Source organism: Leptodactylus fuscus, chromosome 3, assembly GCF_031893055.1.
Source record: "Leptodactylus fuscus isolate aLepFus1 chromosome 3, aLepFus1.hap2, whole genome shotgun sequence".
NCBI classification, from domain to species: Eukaryota; Metazoa; Chordata; class Amphibia; order Anura; family Leptodactylidae; genus Leptodactylus; species Leptodactylus fuscus.
Window position 1 is genome coordinate 190,199,297 of NC_134267.1, and position 24,004 is coordinate 190,223,300.

A 24,004-nucleotide genomic window follows, 5' to 3' on the forward strand; every position below is an offset into this window, starting at 1 on the left:
CAACCAGTCATATAGGTTTACATCACTTCAAAAGAATTTCAGAACAATACTGATAGCTACAGGAGTCGAAATGAACAAGCACCCTACATAATCTTAGACACAAAACGTGCATCAGTTTTTAATGTTTAGGGTCTTCTTGATCTACAGATTTAGGTAGTGTAAAGAACATCGCATTAAGTGATATGAAAAGAAATCAAACATTGTAGTAGACTAGAACCTGCCTACAACATCCCAAGTAATTGTATATATTCACCATGCCGCTGCTATATTAGCCATGGGTGAGAGAAAAAGGGCAGCCTGAAACCACACCATCATCCCAACCAATTTTAATCCTTCCCATCCACTTCACTAAAGGAGTCTCCTAAATGTGTCTCTTCCTTGGTTCTCTATACTGAGGCCAATGTAGATGCTAATAGAGCATTGTGTGGCCCCTTCCATCTGACTGCGCTACCATTACTAGCTAATTGCTAATTGTATAGAACGAATGTGATCTGAATGTCATGTCCAAACATCCAGTTTATGTTCTAACCATGAAGTGTACCTGTTCCTAATCCACAACCCATGATGCCTATACAATATCACAACACCTAATATACATCTCATGTTTGATCTGGATAGATTTATTTCTCATCATCTTCTTCCTCCTCCTTCTCCTCGGGTTGCAATTCGTCTTTCAGCGCGTCACGTGCAAAATCTTCAAATACCATATCTTCTTCTTGCTCACTGTGTAACAAAGGAACAGAATTATTAACCAACATGTCAGTGTTTCATACAGTGCTCTTCATAGACATGGAGTTTATTAATCACTTAAAGGGTAACTCCACTTCAACCTTTCTTTTGACGTGCCAATAAGCAATGTCAGAAAAAAGCATAGTTGATGAGCTGTAAATTGATATTGCTACTATCTGTTAAAATGGAGGGGTCTACAGTGCTCTGTTTAGTTACCTTTGTAGATTTTAACTCCGATTTTCATATGATCAGTTCTAATTGTGCTAATGGTGCTATAATTCATAGGCATATGCTCTGTATGATATGTACAGATAATGTATCTATGGAGGAATAAGTAGCTACAGAATGTGTGCAATACATCCATCCAGCACAGATACCTAACACTTAGTATTATAGCACACTTCCAGTGATCTATGTAAAATCCTCTAAGGATATCACCTCAGTGTGTGAATTCAGGTTTGTAATCCGGATTGACATACAGCTCCATGTTGTGGATCAGCTTCAGCCGCTTCCAGGCTACACACTCAACAATTGAAGGAGACTTGAGTTTTCCTACAGCCCTTTACTTTCTCCCTGCTGCTGTTAGGTAGGAGGATATAGAAAAGGCTCCACATATATACTGTACACAAGGACCTAAGAGCACTGTAGGAACACATTAATAGATAACATTTTCCACCTTCATAAGGGCTCGTTCACACGGGCCAGAGGGGGGATTTTGATGCCAAATCCGCCCCCTTACAATAGAGGTCTATGTAGACCGCTGGCTTCCTTTTTTCCGTGAGCGGTATGTTCCCACTCACAGGAAAAAAGAAGCAAGCTGCCCTTTCTTCAGGTGGATTCTGCGGCTGATTCAGCCCCGGTATCCGCCTCACAGCAGCACCCTCCGGACTAAGCCCAATCATTTGGGCCTACTCCGGAGCGGGAAGCCGTGAATGTCAGAAGCCGTGGCAGGCACATTTTGGTCCTATTGTGACATGGCTTCCCACATCAAAATCAGGACCAAAATATGCTGTCCCGTACACCGTGTGAACGGGGTCTAAGGCTCCATTTCCAGGACAATGTTCTGATCAGTATTTTCCATCAGTATTTGGAGTGAATATACAGAAAAACTATCATGGAAACATTCTTACAAATACTGTAAGTATTTGACAAAATACTGTCCAGAACAGTGCTGTGTGAATGAGGCCTTGTTAATAGGCAACCTTTTATTAATATGGATGACATAGCCATCAATGGGGCAATAAATCATTATGCTTAAAGCTGCAATCTGCATATAAGACTGGATATCTGTATGTTACCCGGGATACTAAGAAACTGGAGATCGGATAAACCAGAAATGGTGCAAATGGTCCCGTTCCCCAACAAAATAAGCCTCTTATTTCCTTACTTTCGATATTATATAACAAATATATTGTTACTTCTTACCCTTCTTTAGCTGGCAATGTCGACAGAGCGCAAAAGGAAAGAGAAGATGTTATAATGTGCTAGATTTCATGACATCTTCTTGGCAGATACAGCAATAAATTCTATATAAGTGAGAAAAAATGTGGTGTATATAGAGTATACAAAGCAGCTACGTGGACACTGTGAGGAAGATATACTGATACTGACGAAAAGTAAGACAGTCCTGGGCCTGGGCCCACATCATTATCTGTAATATGCTTACAACACTATAAGGTAAATTGGAGAAGACATGGATGTTGAAAAGAATTTCTCAATTCTCTTTAAGGCTACAGGGCAACTTTGGTCAAGTCTTCTGTTATGCAACCAAAGATGGATCATCATAGGGTCTAATGCTGAATGATAAATCTGGCCTGTCTTTGGACTGTCCCGTCTGTTTACGCCACCTTTTAGTTGGGTTACTTCTCAGCTAAAAAATGCACCAAAATTTGAGTGCGTGTTTTGGCACCCTGTATCGCATCTTAAAGGGAGTCTGTCAGCTGGGACATTGACATTAAAGTAATAACTGTTTGCATAGAAGCTGCATTTTCATGAAAATCAGCCTTCTGTAAAGGAGCTTAAGGGATGTTTCTTCTTCTTTTGCTTTCTTGTGCTCGATGACCTCCCCTAACTTCAGATAAAGTGGGAGAGTCACTCAAGATAAGCAGAAGTTTCCATTTCTGTTAATTTCAACCTCTCCCAATAAGCCCACCCCCTTACTGAGTAAGATGCAGAGAATTTCTAAACCTTGTAAAACATGTATGTCCGTATTTTGGCACAATTTATGCCAGTATGCCGGAGTGTATTTTTTATTGTAGATCCACGTCATTATCTCTAATATGCTTACAACACCATAAGGTAAATTGGAGAAGACATGGATGGTGAAAAGAATTCCTCAATTCTCTTTAAGGCTACAGGGCAACTTTGGTCAAGTCTTCTGTTATGCAACTAAAGATTGCCAGTTCCACTCTGTGAGGCCTTCACTAATGTTGGTGAATAGAGTCGCACTGTCGCAATCCACCAGGGGTTGTAATGCAGCTTTGGTCATGTGACAGGAGTTGCAGTCGGAGTTGCCCTATAGCCTTAAACCTACTCTTCAAGTAATATTGTAACCAAGCAATCTCCATCATTACTTACCTCCACTATCTGGCTTAGGATGCATAAGAATGAAAGGAAGTTCTGTAGATACCTCACTGTAGGAAAAAAAAAAGGAGACAGAAAGAAATGTAACTTGTAGTACCACATAGACAAGCTAAGAAGCTTGGGTCACAAGGTCCATGTATGGATAAATGCCATAATAATTATAAGGTGGATGTCCTGTACGGTGGTGGAAGCCACTATTTATTGCTCTGTGTGTTGACCACTGGATATTGCCTGGTGTATGGTGAAGGCTCATTACACAGTACATCATATTGTATATTATATGCCGCTGCCACTTTAAGCATTGTTGTTTCTGAGTCATTGCTCCACTTTCAGTTGTGGCATTACTGGATGAAGGTCGGTGTGATGTTCTCCCAATGGGTGGAACTATGTTGTGTCTATTGGTCGTACAGGGACCGATGACTTTCATACGACTAGAAGGACATCTATTCACACTGCTCCTTGAAGATTTCTGCCAGGGCAGGAAAACCCCTTTAAGGCTGAGGCCCCACATTGTAGAAAATAAGCTTTTTTTGTTGCAGATTTTGCTGTGGTTTTTTTGAGCCAAAACCAGGAGTGGATTGAGCAGAAGGTAGAAGCATAAGAACAGGGGCGGATCCAGGGCCGGGCGAGCCGGGCAACCGCCCGGGGCCCCGCGGCGCTGCCGGGACCTAACAAAATGGTCCCGGTCGGCATGTCCCGACTCCAACAGAGCTCAGCGTTAAAGCAGGAGCTGAGCTCACAGCTCCTGCTTTAAACGCCTATGTATTTCATCTCATCGGCGGTAGGACGCCGATGAGATGAAATACATAGGCGTTTAAAGCCGGAGCTGTCACAGCTCAGCTCCGGCTTTAACGCTGAGCTCCGGCCTCCGGCCTTTTTTAGCCGCAATGTGATGACGTCATCACATCGCGGCTACAGTATGTGTCTGAGGGAGAGAGCTGCGGGGGAACGAGGAATGGTGAGTGTGTGTGTGAGTGACAATGGCATGACACTAGGGCAGATGGAGGGGGAGAACGGCATGGCAATGGGGCAGATGGAGGAGGGAGAACGGCATGACACTGGGGCAGATGAAGGGGGGGAGAGCAGATGGAGGGGAAGAACGGCATGGCAATGGGGCAGATGGAGGAGGGAGAACGGCATGACACTGGGGCAGATGGAGGGGGGAGAATGGCATGACACTGGGGCAGATGAAGGGGGGGGAGAACAACATGACACTGGGGCAGATGGAGGGGGGAGAACGGCATGACACTGGGGCAGATGGAGGAGGGAGAACGGCATGGCACTGGGGCAGATGGAGGAGGGAGAACGGCATGGCACTGGGGCAGATGGAGGGGGAGAACGGCATGACACTGGGGCAGATGGAGGGGGGAAGAACGGCATGACACTGGGGCAGATGGAGAGGGGAGAATGGCATGACACTGGGGCAGATGGAGGGGGGAGAATGGCATGACACTGGGGCAGATGGAGGGGGAAGAATGGCATGACACTGGGGCAGATGGAGGGGGGAGAACGGCATGACACTTGGGTAGATGGAGGGGGGAGAACAGCATGACACTGGGGCAGATGGAGGGGGGAGAACGGCATGACACTGGGGCAGATGGAGGGGGGAGAACGGCATGACACTGGGGCAGATGGAGGGGGGGGGAGAACAGCATGACACTGGGGCAGATGAAGGGGGGGAGAACAGCATGACACTGGGGCAGATGGAGGGGGGAGAATGGCATGACACTGGGGCAGATGGAGGGGGGAGAATGGCATGACACTGGGGCAGATGGAGGGGGGAGAACGGCATGACACTAGGACAGATGAAGGGGGGGGGAATGGCATGACATTGGGGCAGATGAAGGGGGGGAACGGCATGACACTGGGGCAGATGAAGGGGGGAGAACGGCATGACACTGGGGCAGAGACGGGGGGGGAATGAAACTGTGGGCAGATAAAGGGGGAGAATGGCATGAAACTGGGGACAGAGATAGAGGGGGGACATGAAACTAGGGGTAGATGAAGGGTGTATATGAAAATGGGGGGAGATATAATTTACAGGTGACTGTAGGAGGATTATACTGTGTGGAATCACATGAAAATTGAATGAGAATGGGTGGAGTCAACATAAAAGTGGGCGGGGCCTAATTTGCTGCGGCACGCTGAGCGCGCCGCACGTTTTGTTCCCTCTTTCTAGTCTTCAACAGTTGGGAAGTACAGGTTAGAAGTGCGAGACCCCCAGTAAGTAGGGCCCCGCCAAAGTCAATTGCCCAGGGCCCCGCAAACCATGGATCCGCCACTGCATAAGAACTTATTATATATTTCCCATTCCTAGTAGTCATTATTAGCTTTGGCTCAAAAACCGCAGCAAAATCAGTAACATAAAAAGCTGCATTTCCACAACGTGGGGCCTCAGCCTAAAGCTCCACTTTGCCGAAAAGTTGCAAAATTTGCTGCATTTTTTTTTTCTTGTTGATGTGCCTTGTCTGTGTGCTCCAGCCTTATTTTAGAGAATGAAACTGAACTTCAATTCCTTCATTCCCTCCTGCCTTGAAGGCTACATTGTGGTACCCCATTATAATGTGCTAGCCTTTTATAATCATATACAGGGGTGTGAGAAAATATAAAATATAGACAAATGAAGTACCTGGAAGTCATGTCTCCCAATAGTCTGCCAATGAAAAACAGAAAAGAAATTGAATTCATTGAATTAATACATAAAGGAAAACTGCACCAGCACAATACAATACCATACAATACAACTGCACCAGCACAATACACTACAATACAATACAACTGCACCAGCACAATACACTACAATACAATACAACTGCACCAGCACAATACGCTACAATACAATACAACTGCACCAGCACAATACACTACAATACGATACAACTGCACCAGCATTATACACTACAATACAATACAACTGCACCAACACAATACACTACAATACAATTCAACTGCACCAGCACAATACAATACAATACAACTGCACCAGCACAATACAATACAATACAATACAATACAACTGCACCTGCACAATACACTACACTACAATACAATACAACTGCACCAGCACAATACACTACAATACAATACAACTGCACCAGCACAATACACTACAATACAACTGCACCAGCACAATACAATACAATACAACTGCACCAGCACAATACACTACAATACAATACAACTGCACCAGCACAATACAATACAATACAACTGCACCAGCACAATACAATACAATACAATACAACTGCACCAACACAATACAATACAATACAATTCAACTGCACCAGCACAATACACTACAATACAATTCAACTGCACCAGCACAATACAATACAATACAATTGCACCAGCACAATACAATGCAATACAATACAACTGCACCTGCACAATACACTACACTACAATACAATACAACTGCACCAGCACAATACACTACAATACAATACAACTGCACCAGCACAATACACTACACTACAATACAATACAACTGCACCAGCACAATACAATACAATACAACTGCACCAGCACAATACAATACAATACAACTGGACCAGCACAATACAATACAACTGCACCAGCACAATACACTACAATACAATACAACTGCACCAGCACAATACAATACAATACAATACAACTGCACCAGCACAATACAATACAATACAACTGCACCAGCACAATACAATACAATACAATACAACTGGACCAGCACAATAAAATACAACTGCACCAGCACAATTCAATACAATACAATACAACTTCACCAGCACAAAGCACAATACAATACAATCCATGACTGAGGAAGATATATAGTTATACAGATATATAATTGTAAGCCAATAGCAGGCGCGACTGACAATACAGAGCTCATCTATACCTGCGGGGATTATTCATTCAGTTTTAGTAAATCCCCCAATTACAGTCCTATGAAAAAGTTTGGGCACCCCTATTAATCTTAATCATTTTTAGTTCTAAATATTTTGGTATTTGCAACAGCCATTTCAGTTTGATATATCTAATAACTGATGGACACAGTAATATTTCAGGATTGAAATGAGGTTTATTGTACTAACAGAAAATGTGCAATATGCATTAAACCAAAATTTGACCGGTGCAAAAGTATGGGCACCTCAACAGAAAAGTGACATTAATATTTAGTAGATCCTCCTTTTGCAAAGATAACAGCCTCTAGTCGCTTCCTGTAGCTTTTAATCAGTTCCTGGATCCTGGATAAAGGTATTTTGGACAAACAATTCAAGTTCAGTTAAGTTAGATGGTCGCCGAGCATGGACAGCCCGCTTCAAATCATCCCACAGATGTTCAATGATATTCAGGTCTGGGGACTGGGATGGCCATTCCAGAACATTGTAATTGTTCCTCTGCATGAATGCCTGAGTCGATTTGGAGCGGTGTTTTGGATCATTGTCATGTGTTTTTCTTGGAATGCTGTTTCTTTTTGGACGCCATGCATAACGCCTTTTTTTATAACCAAACAACTCAATTTTTGTTTCCAAAATGAAACTGCCTTGTCCAAATGTGCTTTTTCATACCTCAGGCAACTCTATTTGTGGCGTACGTGCAGAAACGGCTTCTTTCTCATCACTCTCCCATACAGCTTCTATTTGTGCAAAGTGCGCTGTATTGTTACCGATGCACAGTGACACCATCTGCAGCAAGATGATGCTGCAGCTCTTTGGAGGTGGTCTGTGGATTGTCCTTGACTGTTCTCACCATTCTTCTTCTCTGCCTTTCTGATATTTTTCTTGGCCTGCCACTTCTGGGCTTAACAAGAACTGTCCCTGTGGTCTTCCATTTCCTTACTATGTTCCTCACAGTGGAAACTGACAGGTTAAATCTCTGAGACAACGTTTTGTATCCTTCCCCTGAACAACTATGTTGAACAATCTTTGTTTTCAGATCATTTGAGAGCGGGCTGTCCATGTTCGGCGACCATCAAACTTAACTGAACTTGAATTGTTTTGTAGAAAGAAATGGTCCAAAATACCTTCATCCAGGATCCAGGAACTGATTAAAAGCTACAGGAAGCGACTAGAGGCTGTTATCTTTGCAAAAGGAGGATGTACTAAATATTAATGTCACTTTTCTGTTGAGGTGCCCATCTTTTTGCACCGGTCAAATTTTGGTTTAATGCATATTGCGCATTTTCTGTTAGTACAATAAACCTCATTTCAATCCTGAAATATTACTGTGTCCATCAGTTATTAGATATATCAAACTGAAATGGCTGTTGCAAACACCAAAATATTTAGAACTAAAAAATGATTAAGATTAATAGGGGTGCCCAAACTTTTTCATAGGACTGTATGTTTTTATTTATTCAGGAAATTCCGCCTGTAACCATTCCATCAAGTACTTACCCAGAGACCGTGAGCGTCACCTTAATCTTGTAATCCACCAGGATTCCCATGACAGTGCGATCAATGCCTTCCTTCAGCCTGCAGAGGGCATATACTGATCAGCCATAACATGAATAACATTATGTATAACATATGGCAGCAAGAACAGTCAGTTCTCTAACTTGATGTGTTGGAAGCAGCAGAAGGATCTCCAAAATGGCAGGTCTTGTGGGGCGTTCCTGGTATAGTGTGCATGGAGCACATCTGGTGAACTAGATGAAGTGTTATAAGTGGGATCCTGTATATTTCTGATATTAACGGCTCCATGATAATCTATTGATAGGTCACTATATAATAACATTATAGGCATTATTTAGAGGGTTATTCCCATTTTGGCAAATGACTGCCTAGATAGGAATAACTGCTTCTAAGTCCTGACCCCTAGGGTGGGATATATGGGAGTAAATGGGTATAACGCTTTAAACCATATCTAATGTATATCCTCAATGATCCTATCACAGGACATGTCGGGCGTAAAAATATCGTTCACAGGCTATTTACGCTTTGTTAAAGGAAGTCTGTCACCAAAACTCAGCCCCACAGATAGATGGGTTAGGGTCATCTGAATCAACCTGTGTTTACCCTTTGCCAAGATATCAACATTTTTGTCAATACTGAAATAAAGTCTTTGAAGCAATGAGGGTGTCGCCATTATATTTTTGGAGCAACAACAATATCCTCATTGCTCGAAAGAGCTTATTGACAGAGACATTGAGGCGCCTATCCACAAGGGGAATACTCTGTTAGATAGGTTAGGGTGACCTGCATCAATCTGAAGGGTTGGGATGACATGATGTGTTCTCGTGTCAGTCTCCCTTTAAGCCAGGGGTCTCAAACTTAATTTACCCCGGGGCCACTGGAGGTAGAGTCTGGGTGAGGCTGGGCCGCATCAGGTTTTCCCAATTTTGTTTTTTCTAAAACTCGCCATATTCCGACAGCCGTAACTTTTTTATACGTCCGTGTATGGGGATGCATAGGGCGTCTTTTTTTGCGGGGCCGGGTGTACTTTTTAGTTCTACCATTTTTGGGAAATGTTATTGCTTTGATCACTTTTTATTCAAATTTTTGACTATTTTTCCCGCTACGGCATTTACCGTACAAGAAAAATATTTTTATAGATTTGTAGAGCGGGCGATTTCGGACACGGCGATAGCTAACATGTACGTGTTTCACAGTATTTAACTACTTTTATATGTGTTCTAGGGAAAGGGGGGTGATTTGAATTTTTAATACTTTTTATATTTTTTTATATTTTTTTTACTTTTTTAAAATTTTTATTGCATTTATTAGACCCCCTAGGGGTGTTGAACCCCAGGGGGTCTGATCACTAATGCAATGCATTACAATGCTAATGCATTGCAAAAAAATCATCATCATTTCTTTTGCAGGCTGCATAGAGCAGCCTGCAAAAGAAAGAGATTGCAGACAAGCCTGGGAGTCTTGTAAAGGCTCCCGGCTGTCATGGCAACGTGATGTCAGCCCTGGAGCTTGCTCCAAGCGCCGGCGATCACCGGCTAAATGGCGGCGCCCATGCGCTGCTGGGAAAATAGCGCCTACGGCGCCTTTGACCGTGGCGCCGGAGGGGTTAATGCCTCCAATCGGTTCCGGGACCGATCGGAGACATTAGCGCCGGTTTTCTACTGCTTAAAGCAGTAGACACCCGGCAGCTATGGCGGCCGCCTGGGCGGTCGCCATAGTTACACACCCGGCATGCACCGTACTATTACGGCGGATGTCGGGATGTCCGCCGGGGGCTGCAAACTATTGGCCTGCGGGCCGCGAGTTTGAGACCCCTGCTTTAAGCTATATCTAAAATATATCTAATATACAGGAAATTCCTGGGATATAACAAATATCCACAGGCTCTTCCCTTATACTAGTCATTACATCATCTTTATCTATTCAGTTTTTGGACCTTTACACTCAAAAAACTTAGACACTGCAAGAGATTGTAGGATAAGCGAGATATTTTAGCCAGAAATTAGTCCAAACCTGTGAAGGAACTGGCTCTGAAAAGAAAGGAAATTACCGTGTATAATTCAGCTTCACTTACAGAGTGCTGGATGCCAGGTTTGTGTCCTCGTGCTTCAGTTTTCCATCTAGAGCAATTTCCCTTTTTTCTCGGTTGTATGCCAGGATAGGCAGCAGAGTGAAGGTGTGACTGTAAGTAGCCTTGGATGGAACCTTATCCCTAGCAAAAGAAAATGTTTCTCCTTATATTTTGTGTAGGTCCATAGTGATGTATATAAGTAATGGTTTTACTGTATTCTATACAAGCATCTCATTACATAGACCATATACACTGTCTACCAATAAGTATTTGGACACTCATGTAAATGAAGATATCTGCAGTCGTGATGTATGTCACGCCTTCTGCCGTAAAATAGGAAACAGCAATGGCATTAGTCGCACGAAGTGCGGAGTTGTCCAATTTCAAGAAAGGGGTAATTGTTGGGTACCACAGAAATGGTCAATCCTTAAGGGACATAGCAAGCAAACTGAATTACCCCAAATCAATAGTGGCCTATGTGATTACAAAGTGGAAGGTAAACAGTGATTGTCGAAATGTGCCCCGAGTCGGCAGACCCCCAAACTTGGGAGATAGAGACCGACGAGTACTGGCCAGAGAAACCGCACCCAACCAATGGCTCACATACACCAGGAGTTTCACCAGGCATCCGGGAGTATTGTGTCGCTCAATACCGTCCGTAAGGAAGCATCTGCTGGGTTCTACCATCTATTGTATAGGAATAAATGTTATTTTTCTATTCTACCACCGGTGTCCAAATACTTATTGGTAGACAGTGTCAAATAGAGCGATGCTAATAAATGGACTACACTACACACAACTATCCCTGCCATGTCCATAATCTACCAAATATAACACTCACATTAGGTTAGTGCTACTTACTCAGACTCATCCAAAGCCACAGTTTTGGTGTAAAAGTCACTACAATACAGCACCACATTAGACACCTGTTCCACTATACAAAGATAAAAGCACAATAAGATACAATTGTTCTAAGGACTTATTCATACATTTCTCCCCTCCCCCCAGGTGTTTACTTTAATATTCATCAAATATTTTTGTTTTGCAGAATTGCAAATATTATAGGGTAACAATGGTAACAAAACTGCCATGTGTGAATACATACTAATAAAACTACATCTTTTCTAGTAAAAGTTTGTCCCAATACAGTATATTCCCCCTTTTATTGGCCCCAATAAACCACACTTCTTGGATTATACAAGCAGGTAATGGCCGATAGTTATTGCTCACCATTCCCGGCTTCTGCTCAGTCCTGCCTCCGTTTCATGCTACGTTCGGATGCTGAACAACGTCAGGACGTGATGTCTGGATGTTGGAGGCAAAGTGGAGGCAGAACTGTGCAGGATTATGGATCATGAATATATAGTGACCATTACCTATTGAAATAATCCAAAAGGCAGAGTTGTAACTTGGTGCAAAATATGTTAACTGGGCCCCCATCACGTGATATATAATATGGGTGTCTTCTTATGTTGTAGAGAGGACTTTGGGCCCCCTTGAGGCTCCAAGGCTTGGTAGCTATTGCTACCTCTGCATCCCCTATAGCTGCTCCCCTACCAATAGGTAAGGATTGTTTTTTAAAAAAATTGTCATTTGTTACCGGGAATCATCTTTCAGGAGAGTGACGACCGCCAGGGTCAGCAAGGGGGAAGATTAAACTTTCAAATCCCCTTATGTACGCCCCTGGCCACCTCCCTTTAAAAGAAATGTACCTTGTGACTACTTCTCAATAAGGCTTAAAGGGATTGTGCCATTAGGGACACTGATCCCTTGTCTTATCAATAGGGGATAAGAGTCCTATCCTGGGGGGCCAATGGCCAGGTCACCCAGTGATCAGGAGAACGGAGGAATGAAAGTCCCCCTAAGTCCTCCTCGTGAATGGAGCATTCATTCATTGGTATATTTTTACGCTTATTTTATACTTTACCTGAGGCGGCTATTTTTTTTACTGTTTTCTCTGAGTTATTGGTCACAGTAACAGCAACGGTAATCGGTTCTCCATGATAGTAAACCTGCAGGTAATTGTTATATTGATAAGATTCATTGCTCATGATCAGTTTTATTACTATTATGGTGCCTGTACATGATATGGCCGAGCTGCGGTAACTGCTGGACAGGTAACACATGGTCACATCATGTACGGCAGCCTCTCATGTTCTACTTTACCTCTTTGGACAGGGAGGCTGTCAGGTGTAAGGGTTTGTCTGACATGAAGAACTGCCAGGAGGTTTCTGCCCGGGGCTTGGGTCCTGGCTGATCAGGAGCATATTGGATTTTACGGATCAACAAACGCACAGAATTTCTGCAAAAAAAAAGGGCGAAATTATGTTCTTCTCAATGAAATTCATGTGAATGTAATGCAAGCAGGAAGGCAACACATCGCAGTTTTTCCTGCACAGAAAGTTTGCAGAGGTTTCCTCTGCGGACTTTCTGCTTCCATTATACCTATAGGGAAACCGCCAGCGTTTCCATAGGTATAACTAACATGCAGTGATTTCCAAAAACGTACCAGTTTATGCTGGCCTAATACAGTTTTATACCATGCTAATAGTGCTTATTAACAAAATTCAGCAACTTACTTCTTGTGAATCCTGTCTTCTAAATTGCTTGTAGAAAATGCTTTAATCTCAAAATCCACACCACAGGCCTTAAAGAATAAGGAAAGAAATATGAGGAAATAGCAAGAGTTCTGAAACCGTAAAATTATCATCAACATTAATTTAAATGGTCAAATCTATTCATGGGATTTGGGGTTCAGAGTAGATCAGGTTGGTTATCATCCAAGCAATCTGATGGAGGGGTAAGTCTTCAATGGTCTGTCCTTCTATACAACCCAGAAGTAAGGCGCTGGTTCTGGCACAATGTGTGCTCAGCTATTCACAGATGCGAATATTCTTGGGTGACTTTATCATACTTCCCTTGTTCTTTAAATCCTCATTTTGGGTAATATGGTAGATTTGCGAAATGCATCACCCAAAATGAGGATTTAAAGAACAAGGGAAGTATGATAAAGTCACCCAAGAATATTCCCAATTCAATCACTATGTACCATAGAACTACCTGGATAGTAAAGGTATATTCACATCTAGGACTTATTCACTGAATATTCCATAAATATTAACCACTTCAGTACCGGGCCAATTTGTGGTCCAGGACCAGACATACTTTAGGTTTACTTTGTATGTACAGTTTAGAGGATGTAACATTTTTCTCATACGTCTCATTCAACTAAATTTTGCATCTTCTTTCGGGACACATAGAGCTTTATTTTTATGTAGTTTTAATTTTCGAATGTGTTTAAAAAATTTTTATATCCAGGAAAATATAAACAAAATAGGAGGGAAATTGTGTCTGGTTTTCACTTTTTTTTTTTTTTATTTAATAACACAAAGTGTCACTGAAAAACTTTATAAAATAGTTTTTCCTCTCCATTACAGTAATTTTTATTTTATATGGTGTCATTGGGGGTGGGGCTATGACCTTTAATAATGGTGTTTTATTGGTGTATTATTTTATTTATTTTTTAAATTATTTTATTTACATTTTTTTTTTCCAGATTGTGTCTTCATAAGGTCATAAGAGACCTTTGGGGACATCTGATCACTTTTTTTCTTTGTTAGGAGGCTTATTTCCCTTGTAGCTGGGGCTGGTACATTTATCCCCAGTTGCAGGAGGAATACAGCTTCCTGCATGCTGTTCTTTAGACTTACAGAGATGATCCGGGTCCTGTAGGACCCAGCAGCTCTTGCAAGGCACTGAGCCAAAATTGCTTTGTATTTCCATCATTTGATGCCATTACCTTCTTTATGTTCCTGTTGATTGCATTGTTTTAGGGGTCGGGTTTTTTTTGCAGGGTAAACTGTAGTTTTTATTGATACCATTTTGGGGTACATACAGGTTTCGAAAACTATTTTTAGATGAGGTGACCAAAAAAACCCAGCAATTCTGAACTAGTTTTTTCATGATATTCGCCATGTGGGATAAATATCATGATATTTTATTAGATTAGACTATAATGTAATACAGCAAAATATGCTGTATTACATTTTTTCACATATGGCAGAAGGGGCAATTTGGATTTTTTATTTACTATTTTTTTAATTTTTTAAAACATTTTAATTTTTAATCCCCCAATATGCGATCATTTGATCATTCATGTAAATATCATAAAGATCTTGAATTGCAGTATATTGTGATATTCCTTCTGTTCTATGATCACAGGCCTGGGAGTATTTACCGTATTGTCATCCCATTATAACATTACAGGGTGCGCCGATCAGTTGTAGGATTCCGGTACCCACACAATGACTTAGATGCTATAGTCTCACATGTCCGCAATGTCTAAATGGTTGCATGGACACAATTGGCAATCATCAAACAGCTGGCCCCGATCTGGTATGGATATTACATTTCTAGATGTTGAATGTGTCTACTTACTTTCCCAGTATCTGAAGGAGCTGGTTGAAGACACACAGAGCACGGCAAGTAATCAGGAAACTGTAAGTGGGAAAACAATAGATGAAATCTGAAGGAATGGTGGAAATATTTCTACTAGATAGATACTCATGGCACAGAACACTATTGTAAGGAGGTTATTACCGCCATCAGGAAAGGATAGGCATTGTTCCCCAACTTTTTCATCAGTCTTTCTTGGACCTTGGTGAGAGATTTCACATCTTCCACGGGAGGATAAACCTGGGTTCGGGCAAAGTACAAATCTTTGCGAAAGGTCAGGCCGATCACATCAATATCTTCTTGACCATAGCGGAACGCACAAGTCAGAGTGACATACACTGCGGAAGAGATAAACACAAAGGTTTCCTATATCTAGTAGACACTGGTGATATGTCAGTATAAAGGCCAATAATAGGATAGTACAAAACATACTGCAACAAGGGGCCTAGGTAAGTAGTGCCCCCCACCAGATTGCCATTAGGAGAGAATGGGGTGGGGTATTATTCAGAATAAGAAGTTTTGGGAGGTAAAACATTGTGACGTATTCTCTTGAACCCCTTCCTGATACAGCCATATTTAGTTTTTTCTTCCGCACCCTCCAAGAGCTGGAATTTTTTACATTTTCTGCTCACATATGTCCTAAACATGTCATTAGTTTATTTTGGTTGGGGTCCTGATGCGAAGACACTACTAGAACTAGAGGTTAGAGACAGGAGCGAGGAGCTGCACATGGTGCCCCTGCTAGTGGTGGTCTTGTGGCTCACCATACTGTTTACTTATTGTGAATCGTATAAGGCCATCTTTATGGCTTTGGCCACTTCTAGTCTTACTGAGCCACGTCTTGGCCATGAAAAAACTTTATGTTAAACTTCAACTTACCTTTCTTGCCCTTAAGAAGGTCGGGATCAACCAAAACTACTCCGTCTGCGGAAAAAAAGAAAGAAAAGGAAATCACCTAAATGTGTGAAGACACGGCACTATTATTAATCTATTCACGATGTATGATCCATAAGGCTACGCTATGTGATATATACGGTATGTTCTGATAGTCAGTCACACCTTTATCACTTACCTACTGGATCCACAGATTCCACATGATCAATGTAATCTCTTTTCCCCAGGTATACACTCACCTGTGGAAGAAAATAAGGAAAGTGAGTTACATGTTTAAGAACTACATAGATAGTCAGTCTTAAAGGGGTTTATCAGGACTGAAATATTGATGACTTAAAAGGGTCGTGCGTCTATGGACACATTCCCTATCCAGAGGACAAGGACAAGTGTTCGATTGCTGGTAGTACATTACAGTCCCAGCAGCCAGAAAGAAGTGATTGGAGCACTGGTCATACAATTGCACTGGTACTCCATTCACAAAGAGGCCTTAGGCTGGGTTTACACAGGATTTTTTTGGACCACATTTTGACATGGAGGTTGCCTCAGAATCAGCTAGTCGCGACTGGATGCCGGTGCAGTGCATACAGTGCATCAGCATCCAGTCGTGGCATTGCACTGTGGATTAGGCCCAAATGAACAGGCCTAGTCGGGACGGAATGAAGAAAGGGCATGTTGCTTCTTTTTTCCGCAAGCTGGAACAATGGGAATTCAATGGGAGTTGGTTTTTGAGCTGGATTTTGATGCAGATTCCGCGTCAAAATCCTGAACAAGAGACTCCATGTAAACCCGGCCTTAGGGGGACTTTCAGTCTCGTATCCTCCTGATCACTGAGGGACCTGGAGATCAGGCCCCCAGCCCCCCAGGCCCCCCAGGCCGTGTCTTCACACATTTAGGTGATTTCCTTTTCTTTCTTTTTTTCCGCAGACGGAGTAGTTTTGGTTGATCCCGACCTTCTTAAGGGCAAGAAAGGTAAGTGGAAATATATATATATATATATATATATATATATATATATTTAGGTATCTTGTATATACAGTTTCAGGCAATATAAGACTAAGCAAGATATTGGGGTACTCACCGCTTTGTCACGGGAGGTTTTCTTGAAGATGACATGTCTGGATTTCTTATCTCCACTCATTTTGATGGATTTCTGTCTAGATTTGCAGCCTGTTGATATACATGTTAAATATTAGATTATTTTGTTAGTATTTTCTTTGTCTTGCACATAAAGTAGGAGCCTATGTATGTATATATGTGTACATAATACCAGTAAGTGAGTATTTCATTCTTTTATTTCTCTTTGCTTACATAGCATCACCATATTCTGCATTGCTGTACACACATTGCTATCACTTACATTAGTCCCTGTCCCCGCTGGAGCTCGCAATCTAATTCCCCTATGTTAGACACAGTGGGACAGATTTATTAACACTGGGGGGGGGGGCAACTCGGTGGCTCACTGGTTAGCACTGCAGTGCTGGAGTCCATTGTGATCCCTATATGGGGCTCACAATCTACGATAAAAAAAAAAAAAAAAAACTGATTTATTAAGACTGGCATTTTGTACACCAATCTTAATAAAGGCCTCAACAGGTGCTCCAGCCATAAATGAAGTGCATTCCTATGAGTGAGGCTGTAGATCTATACAGTTAGTAACTAGCATAGAATTGCATTATAACTCACAGAAGAAAACTGGAGTGAGTTGTAGTGAATATATCCGGCCAAGATGACCTGACCCGCCAACTTTCACACAATGTGGTGCGAGAGGAACAGAACCCGTGTGTGTGTATAATTTTATTTATTCATTTATATAGCACCAAAATATTCCACATGCTGTGCAGAAATTGTCATCCCTCCCTATCCCCACTGAGAGAATCTCAATGAACCAGTATGGGTTTTTTTTGTTTGGTGTTTTTTTTTTTTTTTTTAAGAATTGAAGGATGCAAAATTGGCAAAATATTGCACAAACATATATACAGACCTGAAGCTGGAGTTGTTTTTTTGTTGGATTCTAACCCAGGATCCTAGCACGGTAAGGCAGGAGCACTCACGACTGAGACATCCTGCCGCTCCATGTATGTATGTCATGGCTATGTCTATAGCTTAAACCTTTATTATTATTATTATTATTATTATTATTATTATTATTCTCTATTTGTGTCATATATATATATATATATATATATATAATATGTATGAATATACAACGCGTGTGTAATGTGCATGAACATATGTGTCTATGTGTATAAATATGTGTGGTATATCCATGTATGTGTTTGTGAGGGCTATGTATTGTATGTGTGTATTGTGTGTGTATGTTTTGTCTGTGTTCAGATTATTGTGTATATATGTGTAAGTATAAATGAGTGTAATGTGTATGTAAGCAATATGTGTATTCTATAGCAGTACAATGTATGTGTGTGCTATAGTGCTACTATACACATCAGACCAAACCTCAGAGGAGCACTGTGTCCTCCCAACAATCTCTGCACATACATAAGTAGACAGGCTAATGTACTTGCATATATGTATATATGCAAGTATATTGTTATATAAAATCATAAACAATTATGGTAACTAAAAACACAATGATGGGATTAAAAGAGCTAAAATTAATTATATGCAATTAAATATATGCTGACATTTTTTTTACCATATAATATATTATAACATATAATAATATATACATCTCAGATATCATCATAATTGCAGCCTACTCTATAAATAAATCTATTGCATTATATAAGGGAATGGCATAAAAATAACATTTCTTGCATTTCTACCAAAATATAAATGCTGAATTTCAGAAACATTAACTAGAGCTGCAAAAAACACCAAATCTCATACATTTATCCTACAATGTAAAAACATACAGAACAGCTGATGCTGAGAAGCAAAGACAAATAAAGAAGAATAAAAATGGCCTTCATTGGACATATTACTAATAGTAAAGTATCTATACCAAACTGCAGCAATGTCTAGAAGGAACATCCAATAGTGAACAATGTGACAACAAAAGAATTTTAATCCGTCATGTCTAACTTGGTGTCTAGTAAAGACGCTGCTATCTCAGATACAAGAGGTTTAGCATCAAATAAACTGCACCAGTTGTAATAGTCTATTCATGTATATGGTACGGAATTAGGAAAATGGTGTATAAAAGTAACATTCATCATATACAGTAACATTACTAATACCATACAAGATCTATAATGTGAAATATAACTATTTAGCATCTGAATTCTCAGTAATAGTTTAATTGCATTAGGTTTATTTCCCTATTGTAGTTATTCCACATACATGATCCTTTATTCTTCCACCATCAACTGGGGAGATCCTCATACACCCAAGCAAAATAGCCGACTGTGCCCGCCAAAGGTGAAGGGTTCAACCAACTATTCTCTAATGTGTATGTGGTCATAATAATCCAACATATGCCAGATATAGATGCACTTAAAATCAGTTATTATAACAAAAGTAATGAAAATGTGCTAACTACAGAAACAAGAACATTAGCACCGACCGCTTTACTATACCAACAGAAAATAGCAATAGTAACACTAAACAGCATTATTGGTATTGTAAGGCCTGCCATAATAATTGAAAATAAGTTATAATATCTCTTACTATGAAGACAGGTACAAGGTGGCAAGATAAAGCTCCGAGGCCCAGAAGTAAGAAGGAATATACTTGGACTCACAAGTTTCTGCAGCTCAATTTGTAGCAGCAGCAGGAGGGTAGGGAGGAGAAATCCCATTAATCCTGGTGGAGTGTGTGAAGGAAGCGGGATTAGGAGATGAGCCAGTTGTATCTGTGTCAGCACCAAAAAGCATTAACAAGAGTCTCTAGGACAAAGGGAAGGGGATAGAATGGCATGACCATTAGATGTACCTGCTATACCCATCACATGTGACCTGAGAGGTCAGGGCAAAGCTTGGTGTTACAATGTCTTAATGAAGGAACGTTCACATGTGCCGTTTTCATGCACTGAAGCCGACCGGGTGATAAAAAAAAGAGAGGGAAATTATATTTCTCTTATTATAAATGTATGAATTTATTCTTCTATATTTATGATCCACTTCTACTCTGGGGCATCAAAAAGTATATTAAAAAAAACCTACACTAAATGGCATGTGTGAAAGCACCCTTATCTCAGCCGCACACAGGCTTATAGTCTGGAAAATAGGGTCCGTATATTGGCCATATTTCCTGGCCTGCAACCTGTCTGGAGACCTGGACTCATTGTATCATAGTTATCTATAATGCTGTGAGTTACTCACCACGGGATTACTGTCTGGGACTAGAATCATGGGGAAGCAATGACTCACAGCATCATAGATGACTATGTCCCTATTGAATGAACTGTCAGCAGATTTGGCTTCCGATACCATCTTTATGCTGATGAAAACCCAACTATATACATCATCCCATTACATCACCTCTGCACTAATACAGAACACCAGTGACTGTCTCTCTGCTGTCTCTAATATCATGTCTTCACTTTAAACTGAATCCTTCACAGGCTGAACTACTACTGTTTCCACCATCTAATAGATCTGTCCCTGATATATCCATTGCAGTCTCAGGCCTTACTATAACTCCTAGGCAGTATGCCCGCTTCCTCGGGGTTGTGTTTGACTCAAAACTTTCCTTCACCCTCCATATCCAATCACTCACACACTCATGTCATCTCCACTTCAAAAACATCTCCAGAATACGCCCTTTCCTCACCAGAGATACACTAAAGACACTTATTGTCTCTCTGATTCATTCTTGCCTTGACTACTGTAACTCCTTACTAATCCGTCTTCCCCTTACTAAACTCTCTCCTCTACAATCTATTCTGAATGCAGCGGCCAGGCTCATCTATCAGTCTAGACGCTACAGCGATGCCTCTGGTCTGTGCCAGTCGTTACATTGGCTGCCTATTCATTATAGAATAAAATATAAAGTTATCACTCTCATCCACAAGGCTCTCCATAATGCCGAACCTCCATACATTTCCTCCCTCATCTCTGTCTATTGCTCAATCTCTGCTCTCTGTTAACTCAATGACCAAAGACTTACATCCTCTATTATCAGAACCTCCCATGCTCGTATACAAGACTTCTCCCGAGTTGCACCACTTCTCCGGAATGCTCTGTAAGCTTCTGTGTGCAGGGCCCTCAATCCTATTGTGTGAATTGACTCTGTAATGTTTCATTTCGCCTGTACATGAACCCTATGATATGTAAAGTGTTGCTAAATATTAATAAAAATATATTATTAATAATAATATGGTACTATAGAGTCCAGGTATTCAGAGTGCAGTCCGGCAAATATAGCTGATATACAAAACATATTTTCCAGACTGTGTACGTTTGGGTTAACTGTAGACTGTACCCGACAGCTAAGAGAACATTAGTTTTCAGAGGAACAAAAGGTTCAAAATAGATTTCACTCTCTAAATGTGCTGAAGGCTTAGATACATAAACCGTCATAAACCGTACACATCAGGATCATTTATATTGAAACCAAGGCCTTTTTGAGGGAAAGAAGACAATGATGATGATGCCGAGTTTCAGCATGTGGATGAGGCTTGTATTGAGAGCACTTCATCATAATTCTCTATTGCCTTCATCGCTGCACCTCTTCCTCAGGCGGCACTCCGGAGGGGGCGGCAGCTGTGGCAATTTTTTAATTTTTTTTCCCCCTAAACTAGTGCAGAAGAGGGCCGTCCCGGTTGTTTTCAGAGTGGCCCTCTCTCCTGTGCTAGTTTAGGAAATAAATAAATACACAGCTGGTTTAGACCTCTGCGTCTCAGCGCAGGCGATGTTATCAAGCCGCCTGCACTGAGATGCAGACGTCTTATCACCGGGTAAAGAGGAAGCAGCAGCAGCGGTGAGGTTGGTAAGTATCTGACCTTTTTTCTGTTTTATAATAGGCCGCTAACTGCTGGAGCATACCCAGCAGGTAGCGGCCTATTTACCTACCTCCCTGGGCCTGCTCATAGAAGCCCCCCGCTTCCCCTTCAACTATAGGACGCAGAGGGCAGCAGTGATCAGGCCCAGGCCACGATCCCACTACTGCTATTATTATACTCGGGGGTCTTTTCAGACCCCCGAGTATAATAATCAGAGCCCCTTGGGAGGTGAGGGAACATAATAAACAGCGTTACTCACCTCTCCGGGATCCGATGTTAATCCTAGCAGGCTTCAGGCTTGTATGGTAGTATCATAGATGTCACGTGCTCTAGGATATTACCAAATAGGCTCAAAGCCTGTGCTAGCAGTACCATCCAGGCCCGAAGCCTGTGCTAGCAGTATCATCCAGGCCTGAAGCCTGTGCTAGTAGTAATAGCCTGTTACTGCTAGCACAGGCTTTGGGCCTGTATGGTAACAGGCTATTACTACTAGAACACGCTTTGGGCCTGTATGGTAACCCCCCTACCACGTCTCAGCACTAGACTATACAATACAAAAGATACTTGCAAGCATCAAGTATATAAACCTATATGGTATCCGTATAGAAATAACAGCATAAATAAAAAAATAAAAATAATAGTTCTTAATACAAAAATAATTTTATTAATATTACACATATTAAGAAGAAAAGAAAAGACAAAATGGTTAAAAAAAAAATTAAAAAAAAATCGCATCGAAAATGCGAGTGGAGGTCGCAGTGTCACAAGTAGATCACAATAAATAACATATATGAGTCAGTACTGCTGCTGTATTATGCCCATTAATAAAATTGATGTACATCCATTTCTAGCCCATATGGTGTGGGTGATAAAAATAATCATATAAATATATGGGGTCACCCAGCTAAAGCAAAATCAAATATAATGAAGTGTAATGAAAGGTAAGTATCAATCACATATAGATGATATCATATGGGAAGAGTACATATAACTGTTGTACAAAGAGTACCTTATACAGGTAAAACATCAAAGCCTGACTACATAGCATAACCAAAAGTAAATTAACTCCTTGTGGAGTATGCTTACCACTGCGACCTCCACCCAGAGCCCCTTTGGGCCTGTATGGTACTGCTAGCACAGGCTCTGGGCCTATATGGTAATATCCCAGACCACGTGACGTCTGGGACATTACAATGCAAGCCTGAAGCCTGCTAGCATCAACATCGGATCCTGGAGAGGTGAGTAACACTGTTTATTATGTTTCCTCAGCCCCCTTGGGGATCTGATTATTATACTTGGAGGTCTGAAAAGACCCCTGAGTATAATAATAGTTCATAGGTGGGCAACTGTGGGGCATAATAGAGCTTGAAGGGTCCACTGTGGCCCCTGTAACCTCTATTATACCCCACAGTCTATTGATCGTCTATTGTCCGCCTCAGACAGCAGAGAGGCTAGGTTCAGCACTGATTACTTTCTATTGTCTTTGCAGTTATTTGTTCTTGACTTGGATACTGTTGGCAGGTACAAGAATATCTGTCCTGTTACCACAATACACCTGAACAGAAGACCGTAAGAAGTAACCGTCACTCCAGCTGGTGAAGGTGTTTCAATCGACTGAGATGCATGAATTTTAAACTACCCCTTCATGCCCACTTTCTATAACCATATTGTACGGACCATGATGCGGTCCTTAGATTTTTCTTACGGTAGCGGAGATGATAACCATATGGAAGTGTGACAGATCATTGACGTATATATTTTGTATACTCTGAGTAAACATTTACTTAATGGACTTCTTTCTCCTCACATTTTTTTTTGTCTAGGATTGTGATTGATGTCATTCACTCAGATTGCTCTCCTACAGTAAGGGCTAGTTCACACGGGGACATGGACGCCGATTTTGACAGCGGATTTCGCGGCCAAATCAGCGTCCATACAATGTATCCCTATGTGAAGCGACATGACCTATCTTTC

General features: G+C 41.4%; 1 protein-coding gene across 1 annotated transcript; it reads right to left on the minus strand.

Annotated features, from left to right (window-relative positions):
- Nucleotides 1-120: 120 nt before the first annotated feature.
- Nucleotides 121-19,900, minus strand: SAG (S-antigen visual arrestin). Its single transcript, XM_075268941.1, has 16 exons — nt 19,756-19,900; nt 17,207-17,295; nt 16,307-16,367; nt 16,114-16,158; nt 15,379-15,572; nt 15,217-15,276; nt 13,359-13,426; nt 12,946-13,081; nt 12,707-12,791; nt 11,641-11,713; nt 10,783-10,920; nt 8,691-8,768; nt 5,942-5,965; nt 3,307-3,362; nt 2,155-2,164; nt 121-723 (listed from the first exon to the last, which is right to left on the minus strand). Exons 1-16 carry the CDS (start codon nt 19,883-19,885, stop codon nt 621-623), a joined length of 1,350 nt encoding a protein of 449 aa, XP_075125042.1. The 5' UTR covers nt 19,886-19,900; the 3' UTR covers nt 121-620.
- Between the last annotated feature and the right edge of the window lie 4,104 nt (nt 19,901-24,004).